At 50.6% G+C, this 19,373-nt stretch overlaps 1 protein-coding gene across 2 annotated transcripts in view; it reads right to left on the bottom strand.

Moving 5' to 3' along the window:
• Positions 1-7,919: 7,919 nt before the first annotated feature.
• The window catches only part of OLFM1 (olfactomedin 1), a 38,659-nt gene continuing 27,205 nt past the window's right edge, over positions 7,920-19,373 (bottom strand). For both annotated transcript variants that reach the window (XM_054646598.2, XM_054646597.2), the window contains exons 5-6: positions 13,551-13,657; positions 7,920-9,736 (exon numbers count right to left, since the gene is read on the bottom strand). In XM_054646598.2, the coding sequence (XP_054502573.1) occupies positions 9,062-9,736; positions 13,551-13,657 (782 nt within the window). In that variant the 3' untranslated portion in view covers positions 7,920-9,061. The remainder of the gene's footprint in view (positions 9,737-13,550; positions 13,658-19,373) is intronic.

The following is a 19,373-nucleotide window of genomic DNA, read 5'->3' as shown; positions in this document are numbered from 1 at the left end:
AACCCAAACCCAACCCAGGGATCCATGAACCCAAACCCAACCCAAATCAGGACTTTCTGCAGTGCTCAAGGACTCCTGTGAAGCTCACAAAAATCTTGCCTTGATCCACAGCATTCACACTTTATTTATCATTGAAATTAAATTAATTTATAAATTTATCATTTAAATAATTTCTAGATTTATCATTTATAAATTTAAATATATATTATAATACGTAAAAATCGATATAAAATATGTATTCATAAATTTAAATATATAGGACATTAAATATATAATTTAAATATTTATATTAAACATATATGATATTAAAAATATAATTTTAAAGAATTAAATATATCAATTTAATAATAAATATATAATGATGTTAATTATGTAAGTTAATATATAATTTAATATATTAATTTTTAATATTGACATATTAATTAATAATATAATTTAAAATTTTAAATATATATTATATTAAATATATGTTTTAAATATTTATATTAAATATATGTTATAGTTAATATATAATTTAAAATAATTAAATATATAATGTAATAATCAAGATATAATTATATTAAATGCATAATTGAGCATATAATTTAATATAATAATTCAATAATTATATAATATTAAAATATTAAATAAAAATATAATTTCAACATTTATTTCTCACTGAAATAAACCACATTAGAGCATGGCCGTGCAGCTCTGGTGGCCCCTTTCCAGCAGCAGCCTCTGCTCCCAGCGAGCATTTCAGCTGCTCACACAGTCCATTAGGCACCAGCACCCCCAGGACAAATTTCCTGCTGACCCTTCCCTGGTTGCCCCGCCGCAGGTTCGCTCCCATCTGCTCGAGCTGCGCAGGGCTGGTTTTACACCGAGGGCTGGAGCATTTCCCGGCTCTTTATCCCGGCTTTGTGCGTGCCTGGGGCGGGCGCTCCCAGCCCCGGCTCCCCTCGGGACCGGCCAGGGCTGAGCCCGTGGGAGGAGCAGGGATGGGAGCGTTGTGGTGATGCACTAATGAGGGATGGTCATTAAACGCCTGGCAGGTTTTTTTTGTTTTCTTTCTTTTTTTTCCCCTGTGTAAAACCCCTTTGGTTTATCGAGTTGTCCAAAGCAATGCTGTGGCTGCAGTCTGGGCATGGAGCCCTGCTGGTTTACAGAGCTTCACCCTCCTCTGCTGCTGGAGCAGTGAGGGCTGTGCTGGGAGTGCAGGGAACACCTGCAAACACCTGCAAAACCACCCCAAACACAGCACAAACACACCAAACACCTGCAAACACCTGCAGAACCATCCCAAACACAGCACAGACACACCAGACACCTGCAAAACCACCCCAAACACAGCACAAACACACCAAACACCTGCAGAACCACCCCAAACACAGCACAGACACACCAAACACCTGCAGAACCACCCCAAACACACCTCAAACACACCAAACATCTGCAGAACCACCCCAAACACAGCACAAACACACCAAACACCTGCAAACACCTGCAGAACCATCCCAAACACAGCACAGACACACCAAACACCTGCAGAACCATCCCAAACACAGCACAAACACACCAAACACCTGCAGAACCACCCCAAACACAGCAAACACACCAAACACCTGCAAACACCTGCAGAACCACCCCAAACACACCAAACACCTGCAAACACCTGCAAAACCACCCCAAACACAGCACAAACACCTGCAAACACCTGCAGAACCACCCCAGACTCACCAAACCCCTGCAGAACCACCTCAAACACAGTACAAACACACCAAACACCTGCAAACACCTGCAAAACCACCTGAAACACACCAAACACCTGCAGAACCACCCCAAACACAGCACAAACACACCAAACACCTGCAGAACCACCCCAAACTCACCTCAAACACACCAAACACCTGCAAACACCTGCAAAACCACCCCAAACACACCAAACACCCACAAAACCACCCCAAATGTTTGCTGCCAAGTGATGCCGTGCTCTTCCCTGCTCATCCTGTGTGATTTTCCCTGGATTCTGCTCCCACAGCAGAGCCCAGCTGCCTGCCTGCCCCTCCCAGCCGAGATCACCGGCAAATTCCTGCCCAGCTGCTCCTTTGAAACCCCAGCACAGCCATGGAGCTGCAGAACTGCAATCAAACTTTAACTGAGCTCCTCCATCCAGAGGGGACATCCCTGGGTCCCTGCCAGCCCTTTGGGGTGACCCTTTGCAGCCCCAGGGTTTGTGTTTTATTTTATTTTATTCCAGCCCCTTGGGGTGACCCTTTGCAGCCCCAGGGTTTGTGTTTTGTTTTATTTTATTCCAGCCCCTTGGGGTGACCCTTTGCAGCCCCAGGGTTTGTGTTTTATTTTATTTTGTTCCAGCCCCTTGGGGTGACCCTTTGCAGCCCCAGGGTTTGTGTTTTATTTTATTTTATTCCAGCCCCTTGGGGTGACCCTTTGCAGCCCCAGGGTTTGTGTTTTGTTTTATTTTGTTCCAGCCCCTTGGGGTGACCCTTTGCAGCCCCAGGGTTTGTGTTTTATTTTATTTTATTCCAGCCCCTTGGGGTGACCCTTTGCAGCCCCAGGGTTTGTGTTATTCCAGAATGCCAGGGCCAGTTTGGTGAGGGAGGAAGAGCTCTAACGTTCATTCAGAGTGACGGGGCCTGGTGCAATGTGGCTGGGAAATGCTGGATTTTGCCACAGATTTGTGTTCCCTCTCCCCGAGGCCTCTGGTGCTGGGAGGGTTTGAGGAAGGGCCCACTGTGCTGTTCTGCCTGCAGACAGCTTTTCTGGTAGCTCAGGAAGTGCCAAAATGTGACAAATGGGGAAATTCTCCTTGAGGCCAGCAGGTTCTCTAAAAGCCAGGTCAGAAAGGCAGAAGGAGGGAGAGGAAAAGCTCAGACAGGGGAGGACCAGCAGGGAACAGAACTGTGGGGATGGCCCTGAGCCCCTGTGGGGTTCCAGCCTCTCTGGGGTGCTGCTCCCTGTCCCACACCTGATCCTGAGGGTCACTCCTGCCTCCTCTCCAAAGCCACAGAGCCATCAGTGGCCACAGCTGCCTGCCCAGACTGCTCCTTATGCAATCACTCCTCTTTTCATTCCTTTTTTTGGGTTTGATTTGACAGATTTGCTTCAAAAGCAGCGTGGGAATACAAATGACATGTTCAATCCAGATCAGCTCTGGCTTTACAACGTCCCAGAGAAGATAAGTGCTGTATTATCACAAGCGCTGGCAGCAAAAGCCTAGCTCAGGTTGTGGCTCCTGAGGCTGTCACGGCTCTGCCACACCCCAAACCCTTCTCCTGCTGTGGTGGTTGCACAATGTATTCCTGACAGCCATGGATTTCCTCCTCCCCGGTCTGGTTTTCAGGAGGAAGAATTGATTTGGGGTGAGTTAAACCCCTGAGGGCTGCTGCCTGTTCTGCTGCACCCTCCTTTATCCTCGTGGATGTGATGGGAGCATGGCCATCCCTTCCAGAAGCCTTGGGAGCCACGTTTGAGAGATTTTCAGCACACCCCTGTGTCCCTCTCCAGGCCAGCAGAGCCACTGCTGCTTCCCTTCTCTGCAGATTTCAGGAGCAGCTCATCCCTGGCCTTCTCCAGTGGTCACTCACCTCCCCACATTTTTGGCCACCGTGGTGAATCTGCCCATGGGTTTCAAAGGAGACCCAGTTTTTCTCCTGTGTTTGTAGCTGCACTCCCCCAGCTCCCAGTTGGTGTGAGCCACTGAATATAATCCATGCCCAGCTGGCTTTTATTTATTCCTGATGATCCTGAGGCTGCAAAGTGCTGGAACAGAAGGTCTCAGGACCTGTCAACAGGCAGGAGCCCATCCAAGGTAAATGAATATAAAGAGGGATGTGTACATTTGTTTTTACAGTGCTGTAAAAGTGGAGTTATTAGGAAATCAGCCTCTAATTGCCCTCTTAATGATTCTAACTCCTCTGCACTCATTCAGAGTCATCTCTATTGTATCAGGTATGAAAAGAGCAGCCTCATTGACATGGTTTATGACTTTATTAAAACCTGGGGTTTTACATAAATAACGAGCAGCTCCTCAGTGAGATTTCCCCAGTGAAGGAAATGTGTGTGTTGGTGTGGGTCCAAGGCAATTTGTAAACACAAAGTATTAAAAGGCTCAACAATTCTAAAAAAGTTTTAATTGGAAGCTCAACAAATTGCTGTGCAAGTTCTTAATGCTTCAATATGGAGCTCTCAGATAATGAGGAGCTAATTAAGGGGCCAGGATTCAGTTTTTTATGATAACTGTCTCCATATGGGCTCAGCACTCGGTGCTTGCAGAACTAATGAAGGTCAGGGAAGTAACAGCAAAGGAAGAAAGGGAAATTTTTAGCTCTCACAGTTGTGATGTGCTAAACAACAGCCAGGGTTACTGCCTGGCTTCTAGGCCAGGTGCTGAGTGAGCTTCATTGAATTCCTGGGACAGGCTGGGGGCATTTCAGAGCCCTGAGCTGCATTTCAGAGCCCTGAGCTGCATTTTACTGCCCAGAGCTTCATCTCACTGACCTGAGCTGGATTTCACTGCCCTGAACTGCATTTCACAGGCCTGAGCTGCATTTCACTGCCCAGAGCTGGGCAGGATCCCCTGGGATGGGCTGAGGGCTCTGGGGAAGGGCTCCAGGATCAGAGGCAAGGCCAGGGCAGGATCATGGCTTGGTGAAGGGTGGGGATGAGAGCAAATCCCACCAGGTGCCCCCTTCATCCCAAGGCAGGTGTGACCCAGTTGGAGGGCACTGGTCCCTCTGACTCAGGGTGAAGTTTGTGGTTTTTTTTTTTTTTCCATTTAATTTTTTAATGAAAAATTAAATCATGGAGTGGTTTGGGTTGGAAGGGACCTTGCAGATCATCTCATCCCACCCCTGCCATGGGCAGGGACAGCTTCCACTGTGGCTCCAAGCCCTGTCCAGCCTGGCCTTGGACACTTCCAGGCATCCAGGGGCAGGCACAGCTTCTCTGTGCCACAATCTCTCCACCCTCACAGGAAAAAATTCTAATATCTCATGTGAATCTCTCTTATTTCAGTGTAAGCCATTCCCCCTCACCTTCTCATTCATAAAAATTCCCTTTCCATCAAACCTGTCCCAGCTGTGGAGCTGGGCCTGGGCTGGTGGGGCTGGGAGCAGCTTGGGTTGTGCACCAAGCCCTCCCCAATGCCTGGAGCAGGGCTTCCCAAGGAATACCTTGGCAAAAATGAACACAAACACACACAGAACCATGGTCAGATGTTCCTCTGAAGCAGCTCACTGACTCCCAGCACTAAATTTGGACCAACAAGCCTCGTGCATCAAATAATGAAGTCATAGGCTATAGAAAGCAATCCTCTGGGACGTTCTTGTCTTTGAGTGGCTCATCCACTTCCAATCTGATCCATACCATTAAGTGTAGGGCCATATGGCATCCATTTATAGAATATTGCACTACAGGCAAATAGGACAAAGGTACACCCCTCAGAGCACTTCCCTCATCTCATTAACTTTGGGTACGTGTTACACAGGAGCTGCTCCTGCTCTGCTGCCTTCAAGGACATTTTGTGCTCTGGAGCCTTTGTCTTAAATGAATTGCACTTGGAAAATTAGAATCTAAATGTAGCTGTGTCCTAAAGCAAGCAGCATTATTTTGCCTTTCTGTAATTCAATTATTTTTGCAGATCGATGTCTTGAAGCAGGCATGTTCTTTTGTCCTCAGCTCCTGTCTAGTGACCACGCTGACTGCAGGGCACCTGGCACAGGGTGGTGTTGGTGTGCCAGGGTGGGCTGGGCAGGTTTCAGTGGTGCCCTGCTGTGTGCTGTGCTCTGCTTGAAACCTCTCCCCAAAACTGGACACATCGGCTGGGACAAACTCTGCCAACACCTGCAGAGGTTTTGCTGTAAGGTGTGAGGTCCCATTTCCCTCTGGTGTGAGGTTTGGGGTCCCATCTTTCTTTGGTGTGAGGTTTGGGGTCCCATTTCCCTCTGGTGTGAGGTTTGGGGTCCCATCTCTCTCTGCTGTAAGGTTTGGGGTCCCATCTCTCTCTGCTGTGAGATTTGGGGTCTTGGAGAGGAACCACCCCCTCATTGGTTGGAAGGATGGATGGATGGATGGATGGATGGATGGATGGATGGATGGATGGATGGATGGATGGATGGATGGAGGACACAAAGCCTGGCTGCTGGGACAATCAGCCACACCACAAGCAATCCAGCGCGTGGTACAGCCAGGATTCCCTCCCACTTTTCCATCCTAAAGCCCTTGGGGAGCTGGGCAGGAGCAGCTCCAGTGCAAAGCCCAGCCCTGGTGCCATCCTCAGCCTCTGTCCCATCGATTGCAGCACCCCTGGACCCAGCTCTAGCCCTTACAAGAGCAGTGTGCTGCCCTTCAGTGAGTTTGCACTGCAGAAATACATTAATTAAAGAGAAATGACTGCAGGTGCCCTCCTGCTTTTTGGCTTAACAGATTTCTCCTGCACATCGAGGATCAATACTGCTGCCAATTACACCATGGGTCTCCAGCCCCCCTTTTTGAGCTTCTTGGAGGGAAAAGCACTGCTAAACAGCGAAGTTCTCCACAGAGCTGGCAGCCCAGAGAGCTGGAATTACAGAGTGCAGCAGAGGAATGAGTCCTCAGAGAGCTGTCCCCATTCTGCATCCAGCCAAGGCTTCAGTGAGAGCAGCAGAGCTGGCACAGGGCAGGCTCAGCCCCGTGGAACTGCCTGGAACACCTTCACGGGGAGGATTGCTTGGTGCCTGTGGTTTAATCCAGCTCTGAGAAACCACACTACACTGCTTTGGTTTTTCCCTTTTCCCTCCTCCTGTTGAAGAGCCCAGCAGGAAACTGCTGCAAAGGCTGAGAGGCTGGAATCTGGGTGTGCAGCTTGCAGCAAACACCGATCGCTGATACTCAATTTCCTGACCTTGGTAATCCCTGCTCCTTCCCAGGGCCCTGAACCATCCATCTGCTGAGCCCACAGGCTGAGCCTCACTGGGCCACTTGGCTGGAAAATTGGCATTCCTGGTGGTGCTAAACGTGGCCAATCTGTGGGGGAAGAGGCAAGGAAGAGCTAAAGGCACCCCAGGGAGCTCTTTGCAGCTTGCACAGGGACCATGCCCCAGCTGCCCTCGAGATCCAGCTCAGGATCACCCTGGATGGGTGGGGAAGGTGCTGGCCCTTCACCTGGAGCTGGCTGGAGTGGGAATTGCTAAATATTGCTGTTCTGGAGGTGCAGGGGAGAGTTGGGACCCCACATCTCACAGCAGAGAGAGATGGGACCTCAAATCTCAAAGAGAGAGAGAGATGAGACCCCAAACCTCACACCAGAGAGAGATGGGACCCCAAATATCACAGAGAGAGAAATGGGACCTCAAATATCACACCAGAGAGAGATGAGACCCCAGATCTCACACCAGAGGGAAAAGAGCATCCTGTACCCTGTGAGGGCTCTGCTTTGGCAGAACCAGGAGGGCTGAGTGTGACAGTGACAGTCGCTCTTTAGAACAAGTTAAAAAAAGCAGATTTTTACCTGTAGCAGACTCAGGGTGGGGAGCACTCCAAGAAGCCAAGAAGGAGTGGGATCCAGTTGCTCTCAGGGGTCCCAAGCAGTGTCTGCAGCTCCAATAAAGGTGGCAGATGATGAGATTTCCTCCTGTTGTGGCACCAACACCAGACACCGTCAGTCCCTGAGGCGGTGGCCGGACCCTGCCCACAGCAGGAGCAGCCAGAGGATTTTATGTCCTTGAAGCAGTGCCTGCTCCAGATGAAAATGGGAAGGGAATCCCTACAGAGCAGAGAGCCAACCCTCCACCCTCCCAGCTCCCAGCCCCAGCTACACATCAGGAAATATTCCCTGGAAGGAAACTCAGGATGGCTGCTCAGCATTTACCCCCAAAAATTCCAGTTCTCCCTCCCCTGCACTGGCTCACTCGCACAGAGAAGACACCAAACAAAGCAGGGAAGTCTCCTAATAGTTTTATTGTTCCTTAGATAACTGTGGATAGTACAAATTTTTCCTCTTAAAAAAAAAATTAATTACCTTCACACTTCCATAAACAAAGCTTCCTATGGGAATCTGCTGCCACAGAATCTCCACGGAAGCGATTTCCAACCACCATAATGCTATGTAGATAGATAACAGTAAGAGAATATTCCTGTAATTATCAACATGAAATTGGTTACCTGTGTATAAGGGTGAACACTGACCTTTTTTTTTTTTTTGCCTTTTTAGAAACGAAAAAACCATCATTTATTAAATCCAAACTACATCATTGCATTTACAACATTCATTGCATAAACTGGACATACAAAGTTTTGCCACCTCTGGTAAATAACAGACATACATTATACAATATAGTTGCTGAATACATAAGTTCAAACAATATGGGTACAACAACTTGTTCATAATACATACTTAAACCATCGTGTTTAATAAGTTACTAAGACACAGATCCATGAGCTACTTCGGGTCTCAGCACAGTTAATCTAAGTGACAAGAACACAGTTGAGAGAGACAGTAGCTGCAATGGAAGGCAAAGAAAACTAACCTGTGATAGGTCTTGTTGAGACAGCCAGAGCTCCTCACGGGTCAGCTTCTCCTGCTTTTCCTTTCCACACATCCATCACAGCTGCCCGTGACGCCGGGGGAATGTCCATGCAAGCCACACACGGAGGAGAGCGAGGCTCCCGAGGGTGAACTTCCAACAGTCATTGCCTTACTGCTTGAGGATGTTCTCTAGGTTTGCTATCAGAACAGAAACAAAACAAAACCCCAAACTGAAGTGGTTCTCTGAGTGCAGTTCCAGCTGCAAGTACACGGTTACTCGTGAGTCTATAACACAGGGCCAGACTTCTAGAAATGTAGAGGTAATGCTGATCTGTCAGGCTTACGCTGAATAATCCTCCATGATGTTGGTCTTAATTTTGGCAGCTGTTTATATGTTTACTTATTTAAAGTATGTTCCCTTAATAGCATTTTTTTAAATTAGTTTCTCCCTTTTTTTTCCTTTTTATCATTATTATTTTTTTTTTAAATTTTCACTTTAATTTATTTATTTATTCTTCCCCCCACCCCCAAACCCAGTTTCCAACCAAGGCCGGGCTACAACTCGTCGGAGCGGATGACGTGGAAGAGGGTGACGTTGTACAGGATTTGATGCCCGTTGTTCCAGGCGTAGAGAGCCCGATCCTTGGGGTTATAGTCCAACATGGAGATGTGGGAGTACTTGTTCTGGAAGGGGATGTCGATGTACTCGTAGGTGGAGGCGTTGGTCTGGTAGGCGTAGTGCACCTTGGTGCCTCCCGAGTAGCCGTTGGTGACGTAGAGCGTGCCGCAGATGATGAAGGCCTCGCCGGCGCTGCGTTTCGGGTAGCTGGTGTTCCAGGTCTGCAGGCTCTGCAGGGTGTTGGGGTCCAACTTGCTGATGACGATGTTGCCGGCGTTCTGGTTGGTGGCGTAGACGGCCCAGAGCCCGTTCTCGTCCACCATGAGGTCGATGTCGGAGTGGCCGCCCCAGGCGTAGTGGTACATGTTGTTGTAGCCGGCGTAGTCCAGGCTGCGCGTCTTGAGGATGGTCTCCGTCTTCAAGTCGAACCTGATGATGATGTGGCTTTGGTATTTGTTGAAGTAGATGGAGCCGTTGTAGACCACCTGGCCCGTGCCCGACCAGGGGTGGGGCAGGCGGTGGGAGGTGAAGTTGTCGGTGTTCATGAAGTCCGCCATGGATTTGTACTCGCGGACGAAGCGGTTGTTGTGGTAGCTGTCCATGTACCAAACCTGCAGGAGGGAAATGCAGGGGGTTAAGGAGAGTATTGGAATAACACTAATATCGCTGGATGGGACGTGCCTGAGCTTGTCTGGCCCTTGCTGCTTGACCAAGTAGTGGCACTGTGGTGTTTCACCCCACAGACACTTTTGGCTCCCTGGGTGTGTGGTGTTTCACCCCACAGACACTTTAGGCTGGCTGGGTGTGTGGTGTTTCACCCCACAGACACTTTTGGCCGGCGGGGTGTGTGGTGTTTCACCCCACAGACACTTTTGGCAGGCTGGGTGTGTGGTGTTTCACCCCACAGACACTTTTGGCAGGCTGGGTGTGTGGTGTTTTCACCCCACAGACACTTTTGGCTGCCTGGGTGTGTGGTGTTTCCCCCCACAGACACTTTTGCCTGGCTGGGTGCTGCAGCTGGGCCCTGCAGACAAGTCCAGGCCTGCAGGAGCTCTGGTGCTGCTGGGATGGAGCTTCCCCCCATAACAGGGGCTGCTCCTCAGGTTTCCCTCTGTGGAGAAGCTTTAAGGTGATGGTGAAGGAAAGGAGTCGGTTCTGCTGGAGGGTTTGGATCCAGAGCTTTATTCTGGCCCTCAGGCCTCTGAATGCAGCACCAGCTCCAACAGAACTCCCTGAGCCCGGGGTTGCTGCTCCTTTAACCCCGGGGAGAGGGGCAGGGAAGGAACACTGGGGACCACCAACCAGGTATGGGGAGGGGGAAGTCTCAAGGGACAAAGGACACCTGGATGGCCCAATGTCCCTGCAGGGGTGTAAGGCATCCTTTGAATTCTGCCAATCACTCGACCCCTTCTGGAATGCCAGGATTGACAGACAGTGCTGGGAGGGGAAAGGAGAGGTGACTGACACACCTGGCAGGGAATTATCAGGGAGGAACCCGGGGCATCTGAGGCAAACCATGACATCGGACCGCAACAGAGAGAAATCCACAGCCAGGAGTGGTGGAATTGTCATAAAATGGTTTGGAATGGAGATTAGAACTCAGCCCTGCCAAGGACGCTTTCCACCAGAGCAGGCTGCTCCAAATCTGGCCTTGAATCCAGCCAACATCTGTCACCTACATCCAGAAATAACCCCAATTTCTGGAGCCCCAAATCAGTCATGAAATCAACCCAGCAGCAAAGCTTTCCCTGGGGGATAACCTGATATCCCCTTGGCTTAAGCGCTCCCCTGGGAACGCTGGTGGCTGGCACCACCCTCCCTTCCTGAGGGCAATTAGCAGCTTTTCCCTGGCTAAACCCAGCATTTTCTGTGCTGCTGCTGCTGCTTTTGCTTCCCGCGGTAACACTCAGTAAATTACAGCAGCTGCTGTGCACAGCTCCATTAATTTGGAATGCGGGAGCGAGGGATGCAATCACTCATTGTCAGGCAAATTCAGGCAAAAAGTCCATATTGGTTTAAAAATCATACACTGCTGCATCAAAAGCTTAAAGCGTGGCTGCTGAAATATAAGAGACAAAGACATCTAAATCTTGCTCTGGGTAGATTGGGGAGAGATTTTAGATCATCATTTAAGTGCCAGTTCACTGGGGACACTGTCTAGACTCCTTAAAAAAAAAAAAAAGCTTTTGTTATATGAAACCAATTCTGAGGCAAATGACCAAGCTGTGCAGTTAATATCCACAAGAAATATCCAGCCAGCCACTGACATTCTGGATGCAGTTGCTGCCTGAAAATGAGAGAGCTGCTTTCTGTAAGAGCCATTTAGGAAGGAGAAAAGGTAAATTTAGGAAGGAGAAAAGGTAAATTTAGGAAGGAGAAAAGGTAAATTTAGCAAGAGGGAAGCCTTTAAGGCTGCAGATTTGGGTGATGTCGTGCAGATTTCTTCTGCAAACCCCTTGCAAAATCTGACAGCTCTGTGTCTGGAGTGTGATCATCAGTCTTTGAGAAGGGCAGCCCAACATTTGGCTGCTGCCTTTGGGAAGTCAGCTGGGGTCTCCAAAAACTTTGGAGGGAATTTCAGCCTTCTGTCATTGCCTCCCTGGAAAGCTGCAGAGGTGGGGAAATGGCTCAGAGTGTGGCAAATGGCTCTGACCCTCAGCCCCAAACCTTGCTGGGCTTGGGGGTGGCTGCAAAAGCACCAGAGAACAGCCAGAGCTGGAAATGAAACTTCAGCTGAACCAGTTGGGAAATTATAGGGGAAAAAATATCCAAAACGTAACTCTCTCTTTGCTGCTTCCATTTCATTATCTGGTATTAAAAATTCAACATGCAAATGTGTTGTTGTGCTCAGTTTTTAAAGCTCAGCAGAGCCCTGTGTCACCATGCAGGGGCTGCAGGACCCAAGAGCATTCCAAGCCCTGGAAAAGCAGGGATTGATGGATGAACAATGTCCCATCACAGCAGCTGGCTCTGAGCAACCTCCTCCTGCCCCCACACAGCCATCCCAGCTCTCAGCATCCACCTGCTGCTCCCACAGCACTCACAAATCTCCCCCAGCTGTGTTCCGTGGTTTTGTGACATGAACAAATGATCACAGGAACACCAAACCCCTCGTGGGGCTCGGGGACAGGAGCTGGGGATGATAAACTGCCCATCCCATGCTCACCTTCCCACTCTGCTGAGCAGCCAGTGGAGTTCACTTAATGGTGTGTTCCTAATAAAATTCCCAGCAGGTTTTATATATTAAATACACAGAGAGGCCTGGGAAGCTCCAGCTCCGGTTTGCAGCCTGCTTCTACAACAAAAATATGCTGCAGAAAAAGGCATGGCTTAAAAAAAAAATACCAAAAAATAGCGGTTTGAGACAAAACCCTCTGAAGACACGGGAAGATCTTTAGCATCTGAACCACCAGCTTCAGCTGAAAATTGTTTTAGTGCCAAGGGAAGCAGCAAGCTGTCCCCTCTCTTGAGCAAAATGGGACGTGATGGGGGTGAAACCTTCCCATCTCACCTCTAAGCAGGGTTTTATTTGGGCTGGAGGGGAAATTTTGCTTAATAACTGTAAAATATGGAGGTGTTGAATTGGGGAACTAGTGCCAACCAGTTGGCTGCTGGAGGGAAAGGGCCTGACAACTCAAGTCACCTTCAAAGCAACCACCCAGGGCTGACTTCTCCAGAGCATCCCTTGTCCTCTCGCAGCTACAGAGCTGATGCCAGGGCACAGATCCCAAAATAGGTGCCCTGATCCCGCCCTTGCTGGTGCCTTTATCCTTTGAAGGATGCTGCATGCAGGAGGGAATTACAGGCAGCCAAGCTTTCTGCTTCTTGTTTTGTTTTGCTGCCTGCAAATCCTCGGCAAACACTCGAGATATTTTCCATTCCATCAGTCACGGGGAGCTGGGATTGATTTTCAGCCAGTTATTGGCCTCCTACCTCCTTGGGATCAAAATTGAATGGTCTGAATGGAAAAAAATAAAAGACCAAAACAAAGCAAAACAAATCTCTCTCTCTGGCTGCAGTCAGTTAATTCCTCACAGCAATGAAGGTGGAGGATGGAGGGCAAATGCAGGCAGATGACATTATCAGAGGTGCTGGCAGCAGAAGAGCAGCAGGGACCAGGACCACGGGTCCCTCTGCTCAGCCCCAGCTCCCTCCTGGCTGCCAAACACAGATTAGAAACCCAACAGTTGCTTTTTTCGCCACATAGACCTCATGGTGACAATTCTGAGCCCATGGAGTTTCAGCCAGGAAAGGGAGCAGTGCAGGGGCTGCTCAACTTCTCCTCATCCTCCCTCCCTGGGGGATGCTCAGCCCCTCCTGCTGCCAGCAGAGCCCGGTGGGATGGATGAGGACATTCCCTGCTTTTCCCAGTGGTGAATATTCGCTGTCCTCAGGCACACGGGTGATGCTGTCACACACTCTTACCTTGTTCTCCCCCTCAGGAGCCAGAGGATCCGTCATCCACGATCCAAAGCGGGACCCCGAGGTTTTAATTGTGATCGGGTCACTTATTCCCGTCAGCTTCCCACAGGCTGGAAAAGAGGGGAAGGCTGGTGAGCACCACGACAGCCCCCGAGGGGCACCGGCACCACCCCACCCGCTCCTCTGTGCCCTGCTAAGCTCGGTTTCATCGCAGGGAATCGGCTCAGGAACAAGTGTCGGATGCTTTTGTTCGCTTCGCACCTCTTAATGACAATTGCCCTTCTGGCTGTCCCCGAGAAAAGGAGCTGCGAGTGGCCCGGAATGGAGAATGAGAGCAGCAGGCAGGGGCAGGGAGGAGCTGCTCTGATCCAGGTGAAAAGGCAGCCGTGGCTATTCCAGCCCTGCTGGAAACCTGCGACTGGTACGGGTTAAGCAGAGGAGAGAAAAGAGGAAGGTGGAAAATGGCCCTCGATATAAATCTCCTCCCTGCAGGGATCATTTACCGGCTGCTTTCCCTCGTGTTGCACACTCAGGAGGATCCACACACACACCGGTGGATGCTCCAGGCAGCTCTGGGACAGCAACCCCAGCTTGCCCCGCATTGCAGCTCATGTTGCACACTCAGGATCACACACACATTCAGGAGGATCACACACACACACAGGAGGATCACACACACACACTGAGGAGGATCACACACACATTCAAAAGGATCACACACACAGGAGGATCACACACACATTCAGGAGGATCACACACACACGGAGGAGGATCACACACACACACACAGGAGGATCACACACACATTCAATAGGATCACACACACACACACAGGAGGATCACACACACACACTGAGGAGGATCACACACACTCAGGAAGATCACACACACACTCAGGAGGATCACACACACATTCAATAGGATCACACACACTGAGGAGGATCACACACACACTGAGGAGGATCACACACAGGAGGATCACACACACACTCAGGAGGATCACACACACACACTCAGGAGGCTCACAAACATTCAGGAGGATCACACACATTCAATAGGATCACACACACACTGAGGAGGATCACACACACACACTCAGGAAGATCACACACACTCAGAGGATCACACACACACAGGAAGATCACACACACACTCAGGAGGATCACACACACTGAGGAGGATCACACACACACTGAGGAGGATCACACACACACATTCAATAGGATCACACACACTCAGAGGATCACACACACACTCAGGAGGATCACACACACACATTCAATAGGATCACACACACTCAGAGGATCACACACACACTCAGGAGGATCACACACACACTCTCAGGAGGATCACACACACATTCAGGAGGATCACACACATTCAGGAGGATCACACACACTCAGAGGATCACACACACATTCAGGAGGATCACACACACACAGGAGGATCACACACACACTCAGAGGATCACACACACATTCAATAGGATCACACACACACTCAGAGGATCACACACACTCTCAGGAGGATCACACACACACACTCAGGAGGATCACACACACTCAGAGGATCACACACACACTCAGGAGGATCACACACACTCAGGAGGATCACACACACACACTCAGGAGGATCACACACACATTCAGGAGGATCACACACACACACTCAGGAGGATCACACACACTGAGGAGGATCACACACACATTCAGGAGGATCACACACACTCAGGAGGATCACACACACACTCAGAGGATCACACACACACTCAGGAGGATCACACACACTGTTTGGATCTCCAGCCAGCTCTGGGACAGGAGCCCCAGCACAGCAGGATGAAGGTGGGAGCATCCTGAGGGTCCTGCCCAGCTCAGCCTCACCAGCACAGGGATCACAGGGCACTGTGAGCCAGGTCTGGGGCACACCCAGGAGCTCCAAATCTGCTGAATTCAGGGAGCCAGTTCAGCTCCTTGCTGGGTTTCCAAGCCCTAAATATGAGGGGAAGCAGCAGCACCTCTGCTCCAACTCATTTCCCAGTCCTGGCTCTGTCCCACCCCTCTCTGGGGCTGTCCATGGATCTGGAATGCTGCAGCCCCAGCATGGAAGGTGCAGCCACCACATCTCATCTCCTTTTCCCAACAATATCCCCAAGTTTCAGCAGAGCTGCCACTCTGCTTCCCTGCCCCACCAAAATTTAACGTGAGTGCAGTGAGGAGGGACAGGGGAGGAAGTGGAGATGCCTCTGGAGGGACTGGGCTGGTGGGGGATGTCCTGTTGGGCAAGGAGAGCACATTTAAAACCCCAGAGCTCATTTAAAACCCCAGAGCCCATTTAAAACCCAGCCAGAGCCCATTTAAAACCCCATCCAGGGCAGAGGCAGTGGGGCACAGCCAGCACCTGGAGCTCAGGAGGTGTTTCCTGAGCTCTCCTTTTGGACGTGGGGTGGAGAAGCTGCCCTGGGTGCTGTGCTGGGGCTGCACTGCAGGCAGTGCCTGCTCAGCAGGACCCAGGGCTGGGCTGCAGGTGGGAGCCCCTGCAGGTGCTGCTGGAACACAGGGAGAGCTCTGCCAGCTCAGGACAAGGTCATCCTGCTCCAAATTAAAACCCTAGGATGGTTTGTTGTTAAGGACCATTAAAGGTTGTTTAGTCCAGCCCCCTGCAATGAGCAGGGATGTCTTCAACCAGATCAGGTTGCTGTCCAACCTGACCTTCGTGGAATCATAGAATTTACACCCTGAGCACCTCCAGAACTCTGCAATCCCTCTCAGCTGCCTCTCTCCTTGGCCTGTTCTCACCTGCATTGTAATTCCTGATCAGACACACGCACCTGCCTCAGCCAAAGGGATCCCCTTAGCCCAGGGCAGAGAACAGAGGGAGAAATTCCTGATGTGCACCAAGGGCACCAGCAGTGTCCCCACAGCCTCCAGACCCAGGCAGATCAAGAGAGGTGCCCCCAAAAAGCAGAGCTTTGCTGAGACACCAGGCACAGGAATTTGCCCTCCTGCCTGCTGCACTCCAAGCCTCTCAGCTCAGAGGGAGAGCAAAGAGATGCAATGGGTTAAAAAAACAAATGTTAATGTCTTGCAAGGGTCCAGTCTTCCCCTAATCCCAGATCTGCCTTCCATTATCACAGCCCTACATTGCTGTCACTTTATCTCCTCCTCCCATTTCCCCGGAGAGGAGCGTGCTGTAAAAGCTCATTGATTAAAAAACAAAACAAAACAAAAAAACACCAGTTAAAAAAAAGCAGCAGCAGCTGATAAAGGTAAACCAGTGTTGTTTGCAACATCTCCTACACGTTGTTTAGCTGGAGGCACACACAGCCCAGCTCCTCAGCAATGCAGGAGGGCTCTTCTCTCTCCTGCTGTAAACCCATCCCAGGCTGCTGGGGGGAATTCAACACGGATTTTGAAGGTCCTGAGTGAGCTTTGCCACCCAGGCACGGACAGCTCCAGCCCCTGGGATCCTCACCCACCTGAGGAGATGCACAGCACACCTGCAATATCAGCAGCTGAGCCTTCTGCAGAGCCCCCCTCCTGTCAGGTGGGGTTCTATGGGAATTCCAGGTCACTCAGGGACAGCTGTGCCACAGCAAAGCTCATCCTGCTGCTCACCCAGGGGGCCAGGACAGGGAAACCTGTGAGGAGCAGATTTAGGGCCTCACAGAGGAGCTGCTTTCGCTCCTCTTCACCCAGAGCTATTCAGCTCCTTTCTCCTGGCCACAAATCAGCCTTTCCCCAAGCGTCCCTCTGTCCTGCCATGAGATGCATCCCCGCTTCAGCTGCACAAGGAATTTTCCAGCAGGAGCGGGCGGGACCAGCCCTCCCTTCCTCCCAGGGTGCCACCACCTCCTCTCCAGCTCTGGATGCTGCCCACAAGTCCTGCCTGGCAGCTCCCAGCAGCTCCTCCACCAACGCACAGGCACCAGCTCCTTCTGGGCTCATGGTGCTGCTGCTACAGCCAGCATCCTGCTCCATCTTCCCAGGAAGCCAAGGATTGATCCCAATCCCAATCCCAGCCCTCCAGGCAGGGATGGGGCTGTGGCAGCTCAGCTGGGCTTGGATCTTGCCTCTGTTGCCTAGCTGGGAGCACCCCATCCCAAAATCGTCAGGGATGGCTCCATCTCCATCCCAAACCATCAGGAATGGGGCCCCATCCTGATCCCAAAACCATCAGGCTCCATCCCCATCCCAAACCATCAGGGATGGCTCCATCCCCATCCCAAACCATCAGGAATGGCTCCATCCCCATCCCAAAACCATCAGGGATGGCTCCATCCCCATCCCAAACCATCAGGGATGGCTCCATCCCATCCCAAACCATCAGGGATGGCTCCATCCCATCCCAAACCATCAGGGATGGCTCCATCCCCATCCCAAACCATCAGGGATGGCTCCATCCCCATCCCTGCACCAGGATTTTTCCCAAGGAACTCTTGCCCTGCCTGAGTTAAATTCCCCCTAGATCCAAGGAGTGCCAAGCCCTGCACCTCCTCTTAGGAACATTAATGCAAAGGCTAAAATCCCTGTGTAAATAGGGATCTTTAGGAGTGTAAACAGAAACACAGATTGAAGCTGCCATTATTGATTTCTCTTCCCCCCCTCCACAGACATGCCAGGGTCAGGGAGTGTTTTCACTATTGATCCATCAATAATGCTTAGGAAACCCAAAATGCAAAACAGGACCTTGGCTAAGGAAAAGGCCCTGCCAAGGCTCAGAGCTCCCTGGGAGAGGTGAACTGGGTGTGAGTGTGGCACATCCCTCCCCTCCCCTTGGCCTGTGCTTGTTGCAGCAGCTCCCTGACCCTGTTTGGGGAGCACAAACTCCAGGAGAGCGGCAGAAAAACCTTTGTCCCAGCTAAAACCTTCTCCTTGAGACATCAGCGAGCCCAACGGAGCAGAAAACCTGCGGCAAAGTGAAATCCTCGGCAATCAGGGCCTCATTGTGTGGCAGCAAAGCATTTGTAAGGCTGTTATCTGAATTTAACTCAATTAGCAACCATTTCCAGTGGTTTACACACCAGAGAGATAAACAGCATTGGAAATTCAATCCGTGCTCTTTCTTTTAAGTGACCAAATAAATCAGCTTCCTGAGTGAGCAGCAAATCCTCTGGGATGAGCCTCTGGGAGGCACAGAACCCATCTCTGTGAGCAGCCAGGGCTGCTGCAAAAGAGCTGCCCTGACCCCAGAGAGAGGGCAAGGGCAGGAAGAAGCCAAAAAGCCCAGCTAAAGACTCAAAAAGATTTTTAAAAACTGCCAAAAGTTCCTAGACAAGGTTACCTGCAAGAGCTCAGCATCCCTACCTGCCTCCTTCTTACCTGGGCTGCTGGTCCCAGCTGGACCTGAGTGTGAAGGGATGGGATGTGCAGAAAGGGTTAATGGTCCAAGAGCAGATTCTAATTTTTTGGAGCCCTGAATGGTTTGGGAGCTACTCCTTAAAGCCTGCCTAGGGTCAGTGGGAGGATTGTCCCAGCTTCCCAGGCTGGAATGGCTTTGTTGAAAGAACTGTCCCCAAGGCTGAAGTCTCAAATCCCTGCCCCTGCTTCCTCTCCCTGTGACCCACAGCTCCTCCTCATCTTCAAGGGATGGGCTGAAGGCTCTGGGTGCAGCAAGGGGACCCCTCCTTGGGCATCTTCTCCTCTGCCTTCAGCAGGGCAGGGATGAGAGGATCCATCTGCCAGGAGGCCTCTGTGTGCCCTTGGTCCACCCCACCCTCCTAGGCCTGCTCTCCTTTCTTATCTGTTCATCCTTCCTTATCTTCCCACTGCACCGTGCCCACCTGACAGAGCTCCAGGAATTGGGGACTCCATGTCCCCATGAGGCTTT

The sequence above is a fragment of the Agelaius phoeniceus genome, chromosome 21, assembly GCF_051311805.1.
Source record: "Agelaius phoeniceus isolate bAgePho1 chromosome 21, bAgePho1.hap1, whole genome shotgun sequence".
Classification (NCBI taxonomy): Eukaryota; Metazoa; Chordata; class Aves; order Passeriformes; family Icteridae; genus Agelaius; species Agelaius phoeniceus.
The sequence above is the reverse complement of the archived record's forward strand: the minus strand, read 5'-3'. Positions and strand labels throughout refer to the sequence as shown.